At 41.3% G+C, this 22148-nt stretch overlaps 1 protein-coding gene and 2 pseudogenes across 2 annotated transcripts in view; all 3 read right to left on the bottom strand.

Annotated features, from left to right (window-relative positions):
* The window catches only part of DNMBP (dynamin binding protein), a 91473-nt gene that overhangs the window by 48546 nt on the left and 20779 nt on the right, over window positions 1-22148 (bottom strand). For both annotated transcript variants that reach the window (XM_019724879.3, XM_088791899.1), the window contains 3 exons: window positions 18591-18745; window positions 16798-16920; window positions 4652-6661 (listed from right to left, as the gene is read on the bottom strand). In XM_019724879.3, the coding sequence (XP_019580438.3) occupies window positions 4652-6661; window positions 16798-16920; window positions 18591-18735 (2278 nt within the window). In that variant the 5' untranslated portion in view covers window positions 18736-18745. The remainder of the gene's footprint in view (window positions 1-4651; window positions 6662-16797; window positions 16921-18590; window positions 18746-22148) is intronic.
* Window positions 8794-10095, bottom strand: LOC141572793 (developmental pluripotency-associated protein 4 pseudogene; annotated as a pseudogene).
* LOC109443855 (U3 small nucleolar RNA-associated protein 14 homolog A-like) lies at window positions 10320-13525 on the bottom strand (annotated as a pseudogene).

Genomic DNA, 22148 nt, shown 5'->3' with positions numbered 1-22148 from the left:
TTACTATCCTTCAGAAATTTGGAAATAGCTGACCACAAATGACAGAAACAAATGCAAATCCTCTTTGGAGTCAGGTGCCTTCCTCTCAGGTTTTAAAATTTTCTAAATACCATGACTAGCACACAGTAAAAGATAACTAGACATATAGGAGTCTAGACCACACTACTGAGAACAATGTGACATCAAAAATAGTCCCACTAAGACTTAATATCTTAGAATTATTACACACAGACTATAAAACAACTATTCTTACCGTATGTAAAGAAAATAAAAAACAAGCTGAAAGATACCTTCAGGAAACAGGAAACTATAAAAGGTAACATCAGATTTGGGAAAAAAAAAAGTAGAGCTTCTAGAAAATGAGTCCTCATGACTTCATAATTAAAGAGTCTTAAGAAGGAGCAATATGAAGAACGGTATAAATGCTATTTATATTTAGGTGTGAACTAGCATGGACATCTGTATATCATCAGATACTTAAATTTAATTCATTCAGTGCATTCCCTGTTGCTCTAACTAGATTCATACTTATACTTAAGGCTTGAAATTAGAAGTACTTCTTAATTATATTTTCTTCTAATTTTTCAAACTCCTATTAAATGTCTACAATGTGATAAGCATAGCTAGGTGTATGCCCATACATTTTCTTATTTAAAAAGGAGGAGGAGGAGGAGGAGGAGGAGAAAGAGAAGAATAAGAAGCAATAGGTACAATAATGAATCTCATTTTGGGTCCAGCACAGAACTGGACAATTTTGCTACCCATTAACTGTGTCTCACTGACATCTCTGCTCTGACAGTCTCCAGTAGTAGTCCAAGTTCAAAGTAACAACAAAAGTAGGAGATCTTTGAAAGCTCTGGAAGGTAGGGAAGGCAACTTCAATTCAATTGAATTCACTTAAACCAAATTCAATGCATCGATTATTTAATGAGTCTACCGCCTGTAGAACACTACACCAGGTGTATGGGAAATGAGACACTGACTAATAACACAGTATCCACCTTCTCAGTAGGGTTAAATTTTCATCAGGAGGCATACAAACAACTGAAAATAATATCAGTCAGAATTAGATAAACGCTGTACCGAAAGCTCTTTAAGTCTTAGGCCTTAAACTTTAAGGTTAGAGATTGTACAGAACTCAATTGGAGGGATAGAGTCTTGGTGCTTAAACTGATTAATTTCCTCCTCTTTCAAGAAACTGCTTATAATGTTGGATATACTTTTGATGAAGACAGAAAAAGATGATCTTAAGAGGCATTGTCAGTGATTGCAAGAAATAAGTAATTTCATATTAGCAATGGATATAAAAATACACCCACTGACAATCAATCAAGTCAATATTAACATAGCCAATGCTGTATTTGGTGGATTCAAATAAAGTCTTCCTGAGTAAGACGCTACCCATCTACTGTAGGTGTAGGTTTTTCATGGTAGTAAAACTTTTAGAATTACAAAACACATAGTTAGAACATTGACTGAATTGTTAAATTAGTCCTGATATATAGACGACCAGGTGAATAAAAAAGAATACTGATTTCATCATTTTGTACCAGTCCATTAATCCACATATCCATTTAAAAACATGGCATGGTGTTCTTAAAGATAGAAGACCACATTTCTGTGGAACACTATTAATTTTAAAAACTATCATTACTGAGAAATTCTTGCTACCTGGAATTTGGCAGCCTTTTGTTCTGCCACCTGTATATCTAAAGCAAGAAGAGTTTCTATCTTGAAACTTGTAGGTACAGAAGACGATGGAGAATCTGGGGCTTGCTATGGCTTTGGGGATGCAGCGCTGAGCCAGAGTTCCCTTAGAATTCTTTTCAAGGCACTCTGCAATCACCAAGGTATCTGGCATTCCCCCAAGAGTTCAGGTACTCATGTTAAATGAACACCTCTTGGAGGACATGTCCAAGCACTCATCTCCGTGCTTTACCTCGAGGGAAATGCTGCTGCTCCTGTTTGGTGCAAGTGACCCAGAGGCCCAGAGGCCCAGCGGCTTAGCCAGTCCCCAGTTCATCTCACTGAACCCGCTCTAGGACCCCCTCCTACTTCCACGCCTCTGAGTTTGGCGTTCCCTCAGAGCTGCGCCCACATACATAGCAGTCCTCTCCTGAGCATATTTTAGATAAAGGCTTCCTCTTTCAGTAATACCATCTGCTTTCCATTTTTCAGAAAATTACTTGATTTCTGGATTTCTGGTAATCCTTTCTTATTGGAATTTTGTGTTATGTCTTTTTATTCACTTTTAGAGAGCAAAAGGACAAGGGAAGTAGGTATGTATACTGGGTGTGCCATTTTGATCCAGTCTCTCTGAGCCACCATTCTCCTGCTTTTATCTCATTAGTATCCTGCAATTTCTAGACCCACAATTTACTTTTTCTTAGCCACTCTGCTGGTGACATGTAGGTTCAGAGCTCTCTGGCACACATGCCATTGTGGCATGCAGTAGTGTTCGCTTGGGCCCTAGACCAACTGCTGTTGCCTCACTCTCTTAACTCTTCCTACTTTGTAAATTATTTCTCCTGATAGCCTGGTGAATACAAATGAATGCTCCAGAGGCTGGTCACCCCCAAATTAAGGGACAGAATTTGAATTTTTGAATATGCAAGATAGGAAGCAGTAACCTGGAGTAGTTGAAAACATGAGCTCAAACCCATGCTCCTTTGGCAAGTTATTTAATCTCTACAAGTCAGTTTCCTCTCCTATAAAGTAGCCATATGAATTACCTTCAGGGTGGCTGTGAAAAGTCTTTGTGTAAGCAAATGATAACAATGGCTAATAATAAGTTAATAAATATTAGCTATTATTACTGAGATGTAGTCTCTGGACCACTGTAGGGAAGATGTTGAAGAAAATCTGCCTTCATTGGTTGATGTGAGCTTTTCTCTATTAGCTTTTATCTGTTCCTGGATGTGAGGTGATTTCTGTGCTGGGATCAAGGATTGAGTAATTCCCCCTTTGGTCTCATTCTCCCGAGCAGGAGAGATATGAGATGAGGTTGTTTCTCTGTTTGGTCTCATTCTCTCGAGTAGGAGAGATGGGAGATGATGCTTGTTATTCTGTCCGTGTTGTGAGCTGATGGCTAGCTTAGTTGGTTAAAGAAATTCTAGATCAGGGGTTGAGATAATTCCATCTTTGTTCTGTCTGTTTCGCCCACATCAACAGATGAAGTAAAGAAGTAGCTAAGTTATATCAGGACGACATGACAAGCACGTTGCCAGGCTTTAGAAGACCTTGGGCCGATGGTCCCAAGCAAGAACAATAGCTATTGCTTATCCAGATGAACTGGCCCTTCGGTCGGATGGGCAACATTCATATCAGTAACTGCCAGACCCTCCTGGAACTGGCCATTCCCGGAGGGGGAGGCAGGAACAAAGAGCGTGGCTCTAAGGTACATTTTTGGAAAAGATATATATGTAAGACAGACCTCAGTTGGCAGTGTGATAATTATTATTATTTCGTCATTTGGTCATTTGTCATTGGTGATTTCTCATCATTCTAACATTTTGAAGACTTCCAGCAACATGCAGCTTACACCACCAGGGGACGTCCTGACTTCCAGCCATGAACCTGGTGAGGGCTGGCTGGTTCCCGGCCTCTCCAGTGTGGTTCCCCATGGTTAGCCTTGTTGAGAACTTGTTAGCATCTAGAAAATTTGTACATACCATGCAGCTTACAACATCAGAAGACGTCCTAACTTCTAACAACAACGACAACAACATTGTTCAGATTGTTAACACCTCGAAAACTTACATGCAGCTTGCAGCTTATAGCATCAGAAGACGCCTTGATTTCTAACAACAATGACAACAGCAGCAGCATTCTTGGGAACTAACAAGCAGCGGTGTGGGAGATGCCTGCGTTTCTCTCAGCTACAGACCTGACAAGGTTTTGATTTATGACTTTTCCAGCGCTGTTCTCCCCCAGTTTGGTGAGCTTTTGACATCTACTGTAATAGTTACTATCCTATAGAGCTTGTTACTGCTTTTGGGTACTCCTTACTGGTGTTATTTGTATATTTAGCCAAGTGATTTTTGATCAATAGTAAACATATGTTGGGATCTCTTAAACTTATATGTATGTATATTCCTTTGACATGACATTGTTATCAATGTATATAGTTTAGTCTTAACCACCTTTACTTTCTGACGTTAGCATATTCTATGAATTGCCTTTGTCTGTTGCTATTAGATATTGCAAAATAAATTAATTAGCCCCATTCTAGCACATGTCCCTCCTCCTTCTTTCCCCCGCTCGTCATTACAACCACAAAGATAGAAGATGCAGTTTTCTCATGGCTCTTAGCCTGGAAGTCTTCAGTCCTTAGCAGAGTCTGGGTAAAGAAAGTTAAATCTGGGGACTTCCCGTCTGCACGACTGCCACAGCAGTGTGGGACGTATAAATGCCACTGAGGTTTGAGCTTCTTTACCTGAGCAAACAAAGTCAGGAGGCCACAATGGCCGTAGGACACATCAAGACAGAGCAGACTAACTGTGGTGATAGATTAAGAAATTAGGTAATGAAAAAGCAAACCATTCTTTAATTGTCGATCAAAGATGGTAACATATCCCTAAAAATCATAGGTAGGCTGTTACTCGGACTTATGGGTGTCAAGAAACAAGAATATTATTTGCTCATCACTTACCTCTAAGTTGCTGGAGTTCCATATTCAAACTTTCGATGTTGATCTCATAAAACTCAAGATTCTCAAGGGTCTCTGCCCTTAATGGTTCCTCTTGCTTCTCCTGTAGCATTAAGTTTAGCTCTTCTTGAGCTCTGCTATACATTTCCAAGTCTTGTTCCACTTCCTGAATCCTCGCCAATACTAAGGGATACTGAGAAGTTTGGTCCCAAGTTTTTTCCATACTCTCAGGGGCCTCCTTTTCTAGGGTCTCACAGCTAGGATGGTTAGAGGTTGGGAGCTTGGAGGATACCACATTCATTCTCTGCTGTGCCGAGGGAGGCAGGGGAGCTGGGCGAGAGGGTCGTACCGCCAAGGGTGGTTCGGGTTTCAGGCTCCGGTCCACCAGCAAATGGGAAGAAGGGGACACTGACATACAGGGACGGGGTGGCGGTGGCCTTAGGGCTTTTCTCCTCTCAGGCAGCTCCTGTTGGGAGATGAGCTTTGAGGAACCCCGAACAATATCCTTCTCAGAGCTAAAGTCCATGATTGAAAAGTGGTGTAAAATTTTATCTGTTTCTGTGCCAGGCCCTGACAAGCTCTTCTCAAACTCTATCAGCTGTTGTGTCAACTTCAAATCCAGGTCAATGTTGCCCTCTCCCTGGGGAAGTGCCACTGCTTCCATGGAGGGCGCCTTGTCTTGGAGACCAGGCTTCATCTCCGATCTCTCCGAGGCAGAACAAAAGCAGGAAGCACTTTTTTCTTTGGGTGTATGGTGCTGTTTAGCACATCTTGCCATGCCCTGGAGCTGAGGGCTCAACTGACTAGGTCTGACCACCCCAGGGGCTGAAAGAGAAAGGCTGCTGTGAAGAGGAGACACTGGCTTCTTAAGGGTTTTCGGCTGGGAGTATGTCCTTCTGGAAGGTAGGCTGGAATAGTCTCTAGTCCTTGCTTCTAGAGGAGCAGGGTCAGAGAACTGCTCTGAGCTTGGGTGGCTCCCTCCTGCTCTAGAATAATACTGTTTTTTCTGCAATTGGGGATGAAAAGATACATGGGGTTGGGAGGAAACACCATTGACTACCTGGGAAGGATCCTTCATGAAAGAGTCTTTGGCAAGAGGCTGTTCGTGCCCCATGCCTGGGCTTCTTGGGGGCTCTCCAAAGGTGCCCTCATCCCGATGAGAGACTTTGTTTACTTCACACTCAGAGGTCAGATGATCCGGGGAAGAAGTGGATGTTTCAGAAATAACACAGTGGGACTTCTCTGCTTTATACTCATGAGATTCATGTCCTTTTCCCTCCACTACTAAGGAGTTCTCTGAGCATTCCAAAGATGTTTCAGAGACCGCGGTAAGGCTGCTTGCTTGTGGCAGGTCCACGGTTTCCTCCAACCTTGTTGCAGGACATAACTTTACGAACCGGTAAGGAAAGATGCCTGTCCTGCCCTTCAGTGATCCTTCCAGCCAGCCATCTTCCAGGGTCCCCAGAATCCGGATTTTATCGCCTACCTCAAAATCCAACTCATTCGGCTCCAGGGCTTGGAATCTGTACAGAGCAATTCCGTAGGTCCCTGGTTGCTCATCCTCCTCTTCTGGGCCCCTCTCTTCTTCTCCTGTAGGGGTATCGACTTCACCATTAATAATGCAGTCATTGCGATCTCCAGAACTTATTGACTCATCCACAGTCCTCAGAGGCCCCAAAAGCTCTACAAAACCTTCTGGAAAAATGCCTCTTCGACCCTCTAGTTCCCCTTCAAACCAGCCCGGCTCAGGAACTCCGATGATGGTAATTACATCCCCTTCTCTGAAGTCCAGCTCCTCATCCAGCTGAGCAGAAAGCCCCATCAGTGCCCGGGCTTGTCCCATGGAATAGTCAGGAATCTGGAGCAGGGTACTCTGTGAGTGCCACTGCCGGCTCTGTGAGGAGAGGCAGAGCTCCCGAACACAGGAGGATGGGAAGAAGCCCCGGGCACCCCAGCAGCTTCGGCCCAGCACCCAGCCGGCAGTAGGAGCGCCATCAAGAATCACTAGGTCACCTAGAGGAAGAGAAGCAAAGACAGTGTCCTCAGTTAGCACTCCAGAAGAATATTATTGTAATAGTGCAACTCAGCGTTTTAAACATCTATCAAATTCCAGGAAATATGCCACTACAGTTTGAAGGGTATGAACACTCTTGACAATTTAGTGACAATATACTGAACATTCCTGTAAACCAGTGGTTTTCAAAGTGTGGTCCACAGGAACCTGTTGGTGTGTGTATGGGGCGGGGGCAGGGAGGCCTCCCCAAGATCCTTTCAGAGGGTCTGTAAGGTCAAAACTACCATGTTTTCTTAATATACTTCAGTCAAAACAACATATCACAGCAGATTGAAAACAGATACAGATATGAGAATCCAGCTTTCTTCTATTAAACCAAAATTAAATAGATTTGCAAAAACGTAAACCAATGTTGTGAGAACCAAATGTTCTTTGTTTAGAAAACTAGCTGTTTTTCATCAAAATGTGCTATTTATGTAAATATGTAATGGGTTTTAAAAAATGAATTGATAAATATTTTTTAAATTTTTCAGTTTTTATACCTAATATGATAAATATCAATAGATATACATAAGTAAGAGCCCTTTCAGGTCTCAATAACTTTTAAGAGTATAAAGGTATCTCAAGATCAAAAATGAGAAATGCCAACATAAACAATGATCTCACAGCCTGTGCCATTGGATTAGTTTATAAATGATAAAGAATATACCATATTTTGCCATATATAATGTGCTCCCGTGTATAACATGCACCCACGTTTTTGGCCCAAACTTTCAGGGAAAAAAACTTTCGGTTTAATATTCCAATTCAAATTTTTATTTGTTTACATTTAGGTACAGTAGTACCTCGGTTTTTTAACGTCTCCGTTGACGAACATTTCGGTTTATGAACACCATAAACCAGGAAGTAAATGCTTCGGCTTTCGAACACGTCTGGGAAGTCGAACATGTCACACAGCTTCCGCTGAGTGCACTACTTTCTATGGAAAACCGAGCCTTGGTTTTCCAATGTTTCAGAACTCGAACGGTCTTCCGGAACGGATTATTCGAAAACCGAGGTACCACTGTACTTGTTTTTTGTATTATAAAGGAATTTCAGCATTTATTTTTTAACATTATGGTACAAGAAATTTTATGTAACAAATAATTACAAACACAAGAACAGATAAGAGGTACAAGAAATTTTATGTACTGGTAACAAGTTTACGATATTTACACATTATAGAAGGCCAAGAACTCTTCATCGTTGCTCGTTGTAAGTTCAACAAAACCGATTATCATATTCCAGGGTATTATTTTGCATATGGGTATCATTATTGATTTCTAGAGTTACACTATTTTAATTCATAAGCATAAATAAAATAATTAAAAACATTTATATAGCTAAGGAATTAGTACTACCCATGTATAAGGTACATCCTTATTTTCCCTCACAAATTTGGGCAAAACAAGTGCGCATTATACACGGCAAAATACAGTATTCATGTCCACTACAGTCCTTTGAATAGATGAATCTAATGTGTCACACTAAATTATATTCAATATCCAATATGGAACAAAGAAAGAAATCTCTTGTAGAGGTGGGTGCAGGGTGCAGACAATAAACTATTTATTTTCTCGAGGTCTTCTTGAACTATCCTGAAAAGACATCATAATAAAATCTTAAAAGAATGTTCTAGTAATCAGCACTTTGTTTTTAAAAATAACCTATAGGTCCAATATTGGTGTTTCAGGTTATCTTCATAAAATAATGTAAGGTGAACAGTTAGCATCTGTCTTATTGTTGAAGAAGTTGAGGCAAAGAAAGGACGGGGCACAGTGTTTTTAGAAAAAAATGAAATTAAAGTTCAAATTTTTTTTTTTTTTTGCTTAATACTATTAACATTTATTTGCACACAAGTTTCCTAAATAGATGAATTTATATATACATTTTAAACATATGTATTTATGATTTAGAAGTAGACTTGAACATTTTTAATCAGTAAAAATGTACAAAACAATTACAAATGGAAATAACAATGACAAAGTACCTGTGTTTTTATCCCAGAGACACATCACAGAAATTCAAGTTAAGAAAATTTCTAAAAATGTTGTGTTGTATATTAAGAACATGTTTTGGGGAGTGGAGAGAATAACAGCATTCCCTTTGTCTTAAAACAGTCGAGTTTGAACTAAGAAGGCAGCAGACCCCAGAAAGACAGAATTCTGAGGCAGGGAATCCAGCATGTGAGTGCAGTATTGTTTCACTCAACCCCTTTACAATGCTCAAGTTCCCACTTTAAAGAGCTGCAGAGGTCACTTCTATTTCAGAAGGATAACCATTTGATAGTATTGACTTTTTCATCTTATTAATCACAATGAATGACAATTTGTGAAATACTTTTCCACTTTAAAAACTAAGACTCTGTATCCGGACAGACGAAGCAGCAGTCACTGTTGGGAGTCTGAGGGTAACAGCTGCACCCCACCAGCCTGTGCATCCTCTTCTAAGCAGAAAGCATGGGGGGTGTGGAGCAGCCTGGAGTTCAGTGGTCAGCGGCATCATGGAGTTGATAGTAGTCTCCTTTCTATGATTAATTAGAATCATAGTTGTATCCTTTTTCCTGGCATTGTAGTCTCATTGACGGCTTTTCATCAATACCTTATTCCTCTGAACACATTTGGGGCACAACATATTGTCCTCCAGGAACGGGGGTGGAAATTTGCTAGCAGGTAGCAAGAAGGGTGCACACACTCTCCCGTGTTTTTCAGGAACCCAGGTTTGCCCAGCATAACACTGTAGCTGGACCCAACCCTCTTTATGTGCAGGGAGACTTCGCCCATGGACCACACACCACCTGACACCTTGCCCAGTCCTTCAAGGGCAGGCATCCCTTCCTCAGGGGGAGCAGTCACTTTAGAAGGATCAGAACTTTCCAGAGTCATTTCCCACTTTCCCATCTTTAATTTTCTTTGTGATGTGGTCAAGGTCTTGGCCTCTGCAGGTGGGATGGGAATATCCTTTTGATGAGGGTAAGCATGTTCACAGAGTCACCTACATGCTTCCAATTTTAAGCCTTTGGTGCCCAGATTCAATTGCTGGCACCAGGCCCTCATGATGTCTTGGTGAAGCAGGTTTACGGGTGACAGTTTAGAGGGCAACGGAGGAATTGGTATGTTCTTCCAAAGTCTTATTCTTTTATTGTCTTGTGCCATCTTTTGTGGATAGGAAGCTTCATCCTCTTTCATGGACCTTTTTCGTTTGGTTCCCTTCCCTGAGTTTCTTTTTGTACTTGGTTCACCAACAGCCTGGTGTTTCTCTTCAGCTTCTGAGACAGGTTGGAATTTGCAAGTCTTTTTTTTCTCCTTCGACTTCTTTGAGGAGTTCCGTTTGTTGCCTTTTGCATTCTCCATACTCAAAAAAGAAGTCGAGGTTGATAAAAAGAAAATCTTCTCACTTCTGAAATGGCTCCTGGTCCAAGATTGCTTTTTTAAAAAATAAAGTTCAGACTTAAAAGATTCACTCCAGTTAAAAAATTACTTTATAGTTTTGCAATAGATTTTTTTAATAGATAAAAAAAAGCCTTTATTTCTAAAATGTGGCTTAACTATACCCATAGTGTGCTAAGCCAGTTTTGGAATTGATCCTGCAGCTCAGCAAAATCAAGCCAATGAGGAGCAGTTGGGGCTCCTGGTACTGGGAGCTGAGATATCACTCCGTCAGCAACTCAGTCTTTAGTTTTTCTTGAGCTGTTTTTTGTGACGTATGGAGAGCAGTTTTGGATTCCTCTGTATGACAGAGAGGTACGACCTTGAGGAAGACCAGTAGCCCATATCCTCGCTTTTACAGGCTTAATGATATGGCCTAGCTTGGTGACCGCCTTGGGCACAGTCAGCTTTTGGAAGGCCCTCTAGGTGTTCCATGTAGATCCTATAGGGATCTGGATGGTCCTTTCAAATTGGTGATGGTGGGTGAATGGATACAAAAGCAACCGAAGGGCTGCTGCATGGATATTTCACTTCTCGTTGATAACCACATTTGGCAAATTCTTGCCTTTTCTTGACCTTCAGGGCCTTTAATGAGAAACTTCTTCTCTTTCAAGAGGTCTCTGATGACATCATCCCCAGCAAAAGCCTCCTTTATCATTTGCTTTTGATCGCTCTACTGTTCACCTTCCAACTCCTCTGTGGTCGTGGGGACTGCCAAAGACTTCACGGAAGGAGATTCTGTGGTTAGGATGTTCTGTAGGTCAATCATTTGCTCCTTCCTTTTCTCCCTGGGGGCACCAGGCTGATTATCTGGGTTCCTCTCCAACTGCTGCCCTTCAGCAGGTCTGGGAAGCTCATTATTATTATTATTTTTTTAAATGAACAGGACAATTCTTTATATATATAAACAACAACAAGGGCTCTTCTTCTTCCCCGGCAGGCCCCTCTTTCTGGACTGGCAGAACTGTCCTCACTGAACTCACATTTTGCTTCCTGGACTGATGGTTTTCCTTGTTGCATTTCTGAGACAGTGCTCTCAATTTGGACGGCACCTCCTGGCTGCTAGAATCTTTTATTTCTTGTCTGCCCACTGGCTCAGTGTCCTGGTTGAGCCCAGATTTTTTCCTAAGTGATCGCCTTTCCTCAAATTCTTTCAACAAAATTTCTTCCTCTGCCACTGGTTTTTCTTCTCCTCACTTTCAGAAGCCTCGTCGGCCACGGGCTCTGGAAATTGTTCAGGGTCCTTCTGGATTTCGGCCTCCTTTGCATCAGCGGAGTGATTCCTGACTGTCCAGGGGTTCAGTCCATCTGCAGTCACCTGTGCTTCATTCACCACATCAGGGACAAAGAAGTCGCTTCTTTGACCATACCTACCTCCTCTTCACTCCTGGAAGCCACCTGGAGTTTCTGCGTCAGTTTTTTGTCCCTGGCCAACTGTTCTGCAGAGCCTGGCGAGCCTCCAGGTAGTATCTGGCCATAACTGCCTTTGACTTTGGCACTTATGGTTCTGGTGCTTAAGGCTCATTTGCTTCATCATTGTGGCTTTTTCAAGTTCTTCCAGTTCTTCCAGTGTTGCAGCAGGATTGACCTTCTGTAGCTTCTCAAACTCTCTTAGGGCTTTGTTGGCCTTCCCTTTCTTCAAAACTTTGTGATACTTTTTGCTTTTGATTTTCTTTCCTCTATGAGCCCCGGCCTCATAGTAGGACTGCGGGGCCGGGGCCCACTGAAGCTCTCCTTGGCGCATCTTAGCCTCTTCCAGGTTCATGGATGTGAGAAAGGCCTTTTCTCCGAGAGTCAGTAAAGGGGCTGTCACTGGCTGCTTGTTCTTATGGAGGCAGTTAAAAATTTCCTGCTCCAGGGAAGTTCTTGCCTTTTAGCCGCTGAGCACATGTTCAAATGGGAGCAAAGGTTGACTGCTCCTTCTTCAGAGGAAAAAACAGCTGCTTCCCTTGCCATTTCTTCAGAATGATGGGATCCCATTTGGAGGGGACGTGTGAGGTTTTACTGAATGCTACTTCTCTGTTTTAACAGGTTCAAGTACATCTGAAAGGACTAGCATTTCTCCTGATCCTTCAAAAGTGACAGTGTCACTCTGACACTATCGGACTAGCCTCAGATCTCTCAGCTAATTTCCGCCTATTCTTTCCATCAAGGGAACTGACTGCTTCCAGAAGCTTTTGATGCGTTCGCTTTCCATCACTGTCCCCCTCATCTTCACTGGGGCTCAAGGGGTAGTCTTTTGGCAAATCCTTTAGTTCTTTCTGTTCACTTAAAGCCAGAACGCTCTACACGCAGCCCAAGTCGCGCTCATCTCAGAAGCCTATCTCTCATATGGGCCACGAGCAGAATCCCAAAGGGTGCAATAAACTGTTTTATAACAAACTTTTAATTATCTGATTATGAACTATTCATTTTGTAGATCATCAGTTTTAATCTTATCTAAACTTTCCTCTTACAAGACACCTACGTCAACTTTCCTTTTATGAGTAGAGATGATCAAGGAATTCAATGCAACTGGCTCAAGTAAAATAAAACCAGAAGAGCAAAGCACGTAGTAAAATCATGAGTCATTTTATAGTCAAGTATATTTCAAAACTGGATTATCGCTTAGGGTATCAACTTACATGCTTTTGATTAAAAAAAAATTAAGTCTGTCCTATCTTCCCACCAAGTGAATTATATAATAGATTCTTTATTGGCAGGTACCGTTTCTCTTTTGTATTTCAAGATCCTGGTACAATGCCTTTCACACAGCAAGTACTCATGGTCCATTTGTTAATGACAACTATTCTTCAACTCCAACTCCCAAATAAATGAATTATATCTTCCCTCCAAACTAGCTCCATGCTGCTAACTTCCTTTTTTCTCTATTTTCTTATTTCAAAATATTTATTCCATTCATTACCTGCTCTTTGCTACCACCCTAGTCCAACTCCCATCATCACTCTTACAGATCTTGCCCTTAGACACTGTCTCTTCTAGTCTACCAAATGATTCATGCTTAAGATTGTAACTATACCAATTTTATCATATCCTTTCCCTGCTCAAACTTTTACCATGAGGCATCATGGCTCCTTCCTACTGGCACTTCCTACTTCTTCTCTAATAATCCTTTTCATACTACCTGCAATATATAAAAAGCAAGTTTGCTTTGGACACTCTCTAAAGAGGTTTACTTACTAAGCTACCACAAGGCTATTCTTATGTTTTCACCTCAATGCAACTTGGCATTCCTATACAGGGATGATCTCCCGGGCCCCCACCCCCAGCTAGCCAATCTTATCTCACCTATGAGACCCTATTCCACACCAGGGGACTTTCATCGTCTCCCATACAAACCTCTCCATCTGAAACCCAAGAATGCTTCTCTAAAAAATCTTGGAAGCCCACATTCATCTTGGCCATCTGTTGACTACTGAACATATTGCTTATATCATTAATTTTGACACTTGTATTTTAATCCATTATACAGCACCTAATGTAAAATTTTGCACTTAGTAGTAGGCACCCAATACTGATTGCATATTGTTTTGCTTAGATATTCCTGAAAAATAGGGACTTGGTCCTATATTTCTATATTCTTTTATGATTCAGTGTCCTTCGGTCAGAGCTTGGGGTCCTAAGAATCACAATGATTTTCCCCCCACTTGCTCTAAGGCCATTTCACCAGGACCACAGAGGGACTCACTGGAGACATGGCTACTGTTCAGACACAATAGGCCTCTTGTGAATAAGAAGAATCAAAACGTGTCAGAACTCCCACTCCATGGCTTTGAAATGAACTGGAGTTAACGTTGTAGAATTACAATATTTCCCTTGTGCCAGATCTCCATGAAACACTTTAAATAGGCTCTGTTCTCCTATTTTCAGCTGGGTGACTGTTTTGATAAGCTTTACTACCTGGCACACTGTCATTCTGTTGGTTATTCCTATACAAAGCTGAATTTTTTTAAAAAAAAAATCACTATTTAAACCCTGAAAAGCACTTTAGAGATAATTTTGTTCAACACCCTTATTTTACAGCTGTGTTACTGAGGTTTTTCTGCACACATCTGTCACTTTCATCACAGAGTCACGCAGCTGCGTCCCTGGCATCCTAGGGGATTCCTTAGGCATGGAGGCTACCTCGTGGTTATTTCTAGACTTCTGAAACAGCAACAGGAGAAACTCCCAGTAAACAGTGACCCGATTTCGAGGACAGAAAAGTAGGAAGTGTGGTGACTCTTAGTCAGCCCGAGCCTTTCACTCATGTACAATTATTCCCAGCCACCACACTGCTTACTTCTCCTGGCTGGATTTGTTTATTAGAATAAGAAATGCATTAGGAATAAGATGATAAGAATGAATGCAAATCTTCTTAGAATCTGAATATCACAGTCTGACCATGGGTATCAGGTTTCTCACCGAATCCTAACGCGTATGGGACTACGTGCTTTACGCAGACGGACCATGATTTTACTTAGGTTTCCATCTGAGCCGTGTCAGAACCGTAATCCTGGTATCTCACACGGCATTGCAAATTTAGGACACAAGTGCTTTGACTGGTAATATCATTTTTATTTGTCTTTATTTTTTATTGGTCTTTTTGGGGGGTAGGGAGGTCACCTAGATACATGAGGTTATAGGCAAAGGGGATTATGCGTTATGCAGTGATATTTCATGACTCTTACTAAGTTTTTTTCTCTCCTTTTTCTCTGTCTTTTCCTTGTTATACTCTCATTTTGTTTTTGTTGTTCTCTCTCTCGCTTTCTCGCTCTTATTTTTTAGGACAAGTTAGTGGCCCTGACCACCTGCATTGCTCCTTCTAGGAGACAGCCTTGTTGATGAGTTTATAACTCAAAATACAGGTAACAGTACAGGACAAGCAGACAGGCTTCAGGAAAAGGAGAAAGGGTGACACCTGCTGGAAGAACCACTGGTGGCTCTGATTCCAGGTAGAATCTCCATAGAAAAATGTACACAAAACGTCACACAATTATTGGGAAACAAGGTTCCCCGAAGTATACTTATGACCTCCAGGAATCCCAGGCTAAGAATAACAAAAATAGCTACCTCGTGCCAGATCTTTACATGCATAACCTCATTTAATACTCACAACTACCCCAGGGTAGGTATTATAATCCTCATTTTGTAGATAAGGAAACTGAGGCTGAGAGAACTTAACTAGCCCAAAGTCACAGTTGTTAAGTTGTGAAGTTGGATTTAAATCTAGGGACGTCAGAACCCTTATCCCCTAAGCTACACTGCCTGCTCTGCATACACATACATGTATATATTTTATAATATTTTTTTTCCCTTTTATTCCGCTCACCCCCCCCAACCCCACTCTGGTTCAAGCCGTTGTTTCTCAGTCTAGTTGTGTAGGACACAGCTCCCTGGCCCATGCTGGTATTATGAGCCTTGTGCTCCCCCGGCTGAGGCAGTCGGTCCCCAGTCATTGGTCAGCTGCTCACAGGGGCTCACGGCAGCTCTCACCAGCTGCCGGCCACTCAAGATGGCCACTGGCCGCTCACGGCAGCTCACGCCAACCTCCGGCTGCTCACAGCAGCCCAGCTCCAGGGAGAGCTATTGTTCATAATCTTAGCGCAGTTCACTGGCCCAAGTGGGAATCGAACCAGCAACCTCAGCGTTAGGAGCATGGTGCTCCAACCACCTGAACCACCAGGCTGGCACTATAATTTTACAATTAAAAAATATTATTTTTTTCTCTTAAGAACCCCAATGGTATTTCTGAAAGGTAAGTACATAACAACTGACTAAAGGAAGCACAGTAAAATAAACCAGAACTCAAACATGGTCTCATAGCATCTTAAAGTTTCCAAATCCCATCCTGACATATGTGAAATCACCAAAGTTTTCTTCACACACAACAGGAGAAGCTTCGCTGCTACACTGCAGGTACAAAGGAAAGAAAGAAACAACAGGGAACAAGATCCACAGGGCTGAGCACAGGGAAAAAGGAATGGATGCTACTCATGAACTGAGACACTGATTGAGTGGGAAAAGCTATGTTTAGTCTAAGAAGTAAACGGGTCTTCTAAGCACTAGACTGAAAATCAGGAAGCCTAGACTCAAGTCTTATAAACTACATGTGCTTTCATTTCTTAGTGATTTTGCTTCCAACTAGTAAAAATAACTGTCAAGTATAGAAAACAAGAGGAATTAAAAGCATTTCTGTGTCACATGCTAAACTTCTCAGAGAAAGACAAATTGCATAGGTACACCTAACTCCCCCACCCTCAAAGGCTTGTGTGTTCTAATTGGAGGACATACAGAGCCTAAAGAGATGGGAAAAGCATAGAGGGAAAGAGTTGAATAGCCATTGTGTTTATTGGCCACAGAGTATCAGAGAAGGGGACGAGATAAAACCATTGATAATTAGTATATCTCTTTTTATTCTCTTTTCCTACTTTTCCTGTGTATCCCCCCCACTCACCCTGCACTTTCTTCCTTTGGGCTGCACTTACATCTTTAGGCTCATTAGGCTTACTTGGTTAAAAGCTAGTCAAGATACGATCTAGAGATTCCAGGACCCAGTCTGAACTTGCAGGCCAGGGTCTTCCTGAGAATCTCTTAGGTGGCCCTGGGATTCCTGAGATCTAATTGTCAAAATGGGCCAACTCTACCGATCTAATTTTAAATAGTCTACTCTTAGATGATCAACTTACCTCGATGGAGGGGAAGACTGTTCGATTCTTGGGATGTAAATTCACAGACACAGACAAACAGTCTCTCTCCCTCTTTTAGACTGGGAATGGTCACAATTTCCACAAAACTACTGGGGAACTGTCCTGAAAAGAAAAGCAAACATTTCCAATATTGAAATTTCTTTTTCTGTCTGTGTACCAGGATGAAAACTTTTTTCCAAGCCCATTTATAGACCCTGAATTAAAATCTCACTGAGGAAGAACACAGAGAATGCAATTCATTCCAATAAGCATTTATTATTGGGCGTCACTCTACGCAGGCGCACTGCGGAGGGAAAAATGAATAAGGCAGTCTTGGCCCCTGAAGATCTGAAAATCTAGTTCAGACATAAACAATAATTCAGTTCTGAAATCCAGTGTCACAACATACGTATACAAATTGCTATGGAAGTTCCGAGAAGGTAGAGAATGGGTTAGGAAGAATATGAAAAATTATAAGATACAGACAGCCATTTGAGTCAGAATATGGGTAGGGTTTTAACAGGTACAAAGAGGGGCTGCCAGTTGGATAGCATCAAAAAGTTTGATTGATTCCACCTTATAACTACCTCTTATATCTGTCCACTTACCTCCAGACCCCCATCTTGATCCAGCCCTCAGCATCTCTCGCCTGGATACTGCAACAACCTCCCATCCTACCTACCTGCCTTCAGTTTTGTGCCTTCCTAGCATCCTTCTATGTATTGGATAAAAACCCCAAAGCACTTTAGGGGTGTCCCATTCCCGCAGCTCCTCACCGTGGCACACTGTCTTCCATGACCTAACTTCTGCTCAGCGCCTGAGCACCAGCCCCCACGCCTCAACCGTTCACACTCCACGCCATACTGAACGTCTCTCAGGCGCTCCATGTTCTCTCTCACTCCAGAGCCTTTGAACAAGCAGTTCCCTCTGCCTATCTTCTTTGCCTTGCTAACGCCTGCTCATCGTTTCTGTCTCAGCTGAGAAATCACTTCTACTGGGAAACAATCGATTATCTCCCAAAAGTCGGTTAAGTGTCAGCAGAGTCAGTTCTAAGGACTGTGTAACACAATCCAGCCCAGACTCACATAAACATATGTAAGTTAAGGATTGGATTTAATATAGGTGCACAGTGTGGGGGTAAACTTCCACCCTTCCCTACGCTAATTAATGAAAGAAATTGGTGCTAATGTCTATTTTAAAGATTAGAAAAAAAGAAACCAGGTGTATGGGATGCAGGAGGGAGGTGCATCTAGGGGAGAGGCCAGCTTTAATAAATGTGGGCCCACCATGGATCTAGAAAGGAGTGAACAAGACGCGTCATGCTTCCTTGGAAAGAATAAAGAAAGGGTGGAAACGTTAAAAGAAGACAGCCAGAGAAAACACAGTGGAGAGCACCTAATGGTCCATAAATCAGAGATAAAAACTTAGTGAAAAGCGATGGTAAACACCAGGGGGTTCGGGAAAGAGGAGTAATGCGTATTTTCAGAAGAGAAATAATCATATTGAATACAAAGGATAAAGACCTGGGAAGGGATAGGAAAGAGGTGAATAGAAAACTGGGCTGGGGGCAGCTGGAATCTAATCATTACAACCTTCGGAAGGAACCAATAAGGAGAGATGGAATAAGAGACATTCTCTCCTCGCTGGTAGAAACCACAGTAAATACATATGGAAAACACAAAAGGATTCTGCAGTTTACTGACTTGGGCTTCCCACTTAATCTTTATTTTTAATATGGAAAGAAGGGAGGGCCTCTAATCCACTTTGTACAAGAGCAATGATAACCCTCTTACCTGTAACATCCTCTTTCTTTCCCAGAAGCCAAAATTCATCCACCACTGCCAACACCTCAATAACATCTCCCACAAAGAGAGGCAGTTCTTCTGAGACACTAGGGCAGAAGTCAAAGATGGCTCGAACCACAGAGCCAGCCTCCATGTTTCGCAAGCTGGAAAAGGGTCAAAAGAAATGGGAAAGCATAAATATTTAAGACATTGTAATATAGCTCTATATCTTGAGAATGAAAACGCTTAAGATATAAAGATACTTAGAATGAAGTCAAAGCTAAGCAAATAAGAAGTTTATACTTTACACTTAAAAAAAAAAAATCAAAGTACTGTCTCATTTATTATTTTTTTAAATAATAGTTTCCTCAGCACCAATGACGACAACTTGAGGATATGTAGGTGTTGGGCCTTCGGGGACTCAAGAGTCTCCTGTTCGGGAAGGATGATCTGTTGGATTAATCACATCTTTTTGTAGATGCACCTTCAAAGCCAAGAGAGAAAACTAACCCTAACCACTCATCCCCAATCACCCAGAGGTCTGCCTTCTGAAATTTTTATTAATAAAAATAAAATAAAATAATAATTTCCTCATACATTTTTCATTTGATTCTCAAAGTCATTCTGGAGTTGGGAAAAAAAAAGTGACCTATACCAGTGAGTGACAGAAAAGATACAAGATGGGAAATAATAGACTTTTCAATATGCCTGAAGAGGGTAATAAGGAAATTAACATTTTTCAAGTACCAGGCAACAAGGTATTTGTAACATAATGGTATTTAAAAAGTAGAGATTTTAAATATGGCATTTCATTTATTCCCCATAGCCTTCTTAAAAATTAGGATACTGAGGCTCAGCCAGTTAGAAAACTTAATTTGTCCAAGCTCACAGAGTTCATAGCAGCCGGGCCAGGATTCAGACTGAGAACATTCTGGCTCCTACCTACTGAGACTGTGACTGCAAAAAAAAAACGGAACGTGACATAAAGAACAGCAGCAGGAGCATGCCTCAGTGGCTGAGATTTCAAGTATACTGAAAAGTAAAACTCCATAAAAAGAACAAGAAAGGGCTGTGTAGATGGCGCCCCCAGACAGGATTTAGTACACTATACCAAATCAAGACTGTGTTTTTGCTTCAAAGACACCTATAGCCCAACCTTGCATGGTTTTCTTGCACTGTTTCGGTGTCTGTGCTGTGATAAGGTGATGTGTCCGTTACTTTGACATGTGTGGCCGGGGAGCCTATGTATGTGTGTAAGTAATAGAAAGGGGAAAAATATCTTGCCTGTGCCCACCTGTAAATAATCAGCCATCATTAGCTACATTTCTCCCCCGGTCTTTTACAAAGAGAAACTGAAGATCTCCAGAGTATCCAGCCCCAAGTCTGCTTTTCTTTCTGTATCTGTTTTCCTTATTCATCAAGTATTCATTTGGTGTTGGCAGAGGTTAGGATTCTAACTTTCATCTCAAAAATAACTATAATCACTTCAAAAGGCACTAAGTGCCTAAAAACAAAACAAAAGATGGTGAGAGCTCTGCTAAGTTTATACTCTAACAATCATGTGGACAAATATGTTACGCATACGATAAATATCGTTCAGTAAATTAATGCAGGTACCAGTAAGATTTTAATGAACCTTGCATAATGTAGATTTTGCAACACAATTGAACATTACATATTAAATTTGCACTGTTGAGTAAAAGGAGCCTATCTTTTTACTCAACGTGTTACTGGAACTTTCTTCTATAATGAGATGACTTGGGTGTACAGTGGAAAAGAGAAGGGGCTAGTAACATTCCCCACATCCCTTGCCCTCTCCTACCGTGTATTTTCTTTAAGTATTAAAAAAACCTAATTATAATCATACACTGAGGAGGCAGCATAATGTAAATGCAAAGTACTAGGCTTCTGGAGTCAGACCAAAGTTCAAATCCCAACTCCACTACTTACCACCTATTTCACCTTGGACATATCACTTAAACCCTCTGGGCTTTAGTTTCCTTGTTCAGAAAGATGGAGATAATCATACTTTCATAACAACCACCAAGAGGATGATGATAATGGTAACAGTAATTATAATAATGCCCAATACTTAATGAGCATGCACTATGTGTCATGTGTGCTGCTACATACTTCCCTCATCCAGTCCTCACAACTACCCTATCGAATATTATTGGTTCCCATTTTCCAGGTGAAGACACAGGCTCGGAAAGGTGATGCCATCTATCCAAAGTTACACAGTAAGTCAGAGATGGAAATGGGAACCCAGATCTGTCTGTCTCCAAAGCCTCAACCAGTACGAATAGTGTGAAAAAGCAGCGAATAGTGTGAAAGCACCTAGGACAGGGCTGGTACAGTAGTTTAGCAGGAACTGTTTCCTACTAAACATTATTTCCATAATCAGCGACAAGCTCAAATCATTGTCACTGGTACAGACAGCATCACCAGAGACTATGCTATTTCAAGTATATAAACACTGCAGAATTTACCATTTCAACCTGTCAAAACTTGGTTAACTTGGATCATGTTTAAAAATAGACACAGGCTGCACTTCCTTGCCTTCTTCGGGAGAAGACTGCACGTGATTTACTTTTTGGCTGACGGACGTGAGTTCCTTATGAAGACCGTACATTACTGTGCTACATAATACCAGCACTATATAACTTCTAGATCTTTCTCTTTGATGTCAGCCTTCCCTCTTCTATAGGCTGATCTTGTCTGTCAACTTTCCCACCCTCTTTCTAAATTGTTGATAATTTGCTGGGGAGGGGGGACCACACATACACAGCCAAAATTATTAAAAGTTGCCAGATAAATAAAAAGAAAACAAGCTCTAAATGAAAGGCTACGAAGTCTTCTGTGGTGCTAAAATAAATGCATGTGTTAGTGCTGGAGAGTTTCAAGTTATTTTTTATGTGCTCTGAGGCCCCGTTCTTAGTTTCTGGCTATCTTCCACAGGGCTGACGTTGCCAGATGTCAGATTTCCACACAAGGGTGGTGTCATAAATATTTTTTTTCTAAAACAAACATGATATTTTGCAAACCTCTTAGCCATCTATATATGGTATTAAAACAACTCAAGATTGGGCCAAAGTGGATATTATTTTCCTTCGACTTCATTTTTTCAAATTCCATCTCAATATCTAGCTAAATCTATACTTCATTATCTAAAATACCAAGTAAAGAATTAGCATAAGCTCTGTAAGGATGACTCAGAGAGCTACCCTATTACACTCAGGAGTAACCTTTGCCATCTGAAAGTTTAAGCTTCTCGCTGAGAACCTTTTTGCTTTACCAGAAAATGACTCAGAAGCAGGGGAGGGTCTGGCTCCATACATACTTTTACTGACTGACCTCCTACCCAATTGGAATGAGTGCGTAATCACCAAGGAATACACACCCTGGAAGGGTGCTGAAGTCAGAGCCTGGCTAAATTACAGGATTCATGCATGAGACCAGAAAGGAGTTCCTCTGTTTTATGTGCAATATAGTGAATTTCATCTCAGTCTTCTCTGTTCGTAGTATATACAGTATGAAAAGCCACTAAATTTGTTCCTATCTGGTCCA

This window comes from Rhinolophus sinicus, chromosome 15 (genome assembly GCF_057876585.1).
Source record: "Rhinolophus sinicus isolate RSI-liver-muscle chromosome 15, RSI-T2T, whole genome shotgun sequence".
NCBI classification, from domain to species: Eukaryota; Metazoa; Chordata; class Mammalia; order Chiroptera; family Rhinolophidae; genus Rhinolophus; species Rhinolophus sinicus.
The sequence above is the reverse complement of the archived record's forward strand: the minus strand, read 5'-3'. Positions and strand labels throughout refer to the sequence as shown.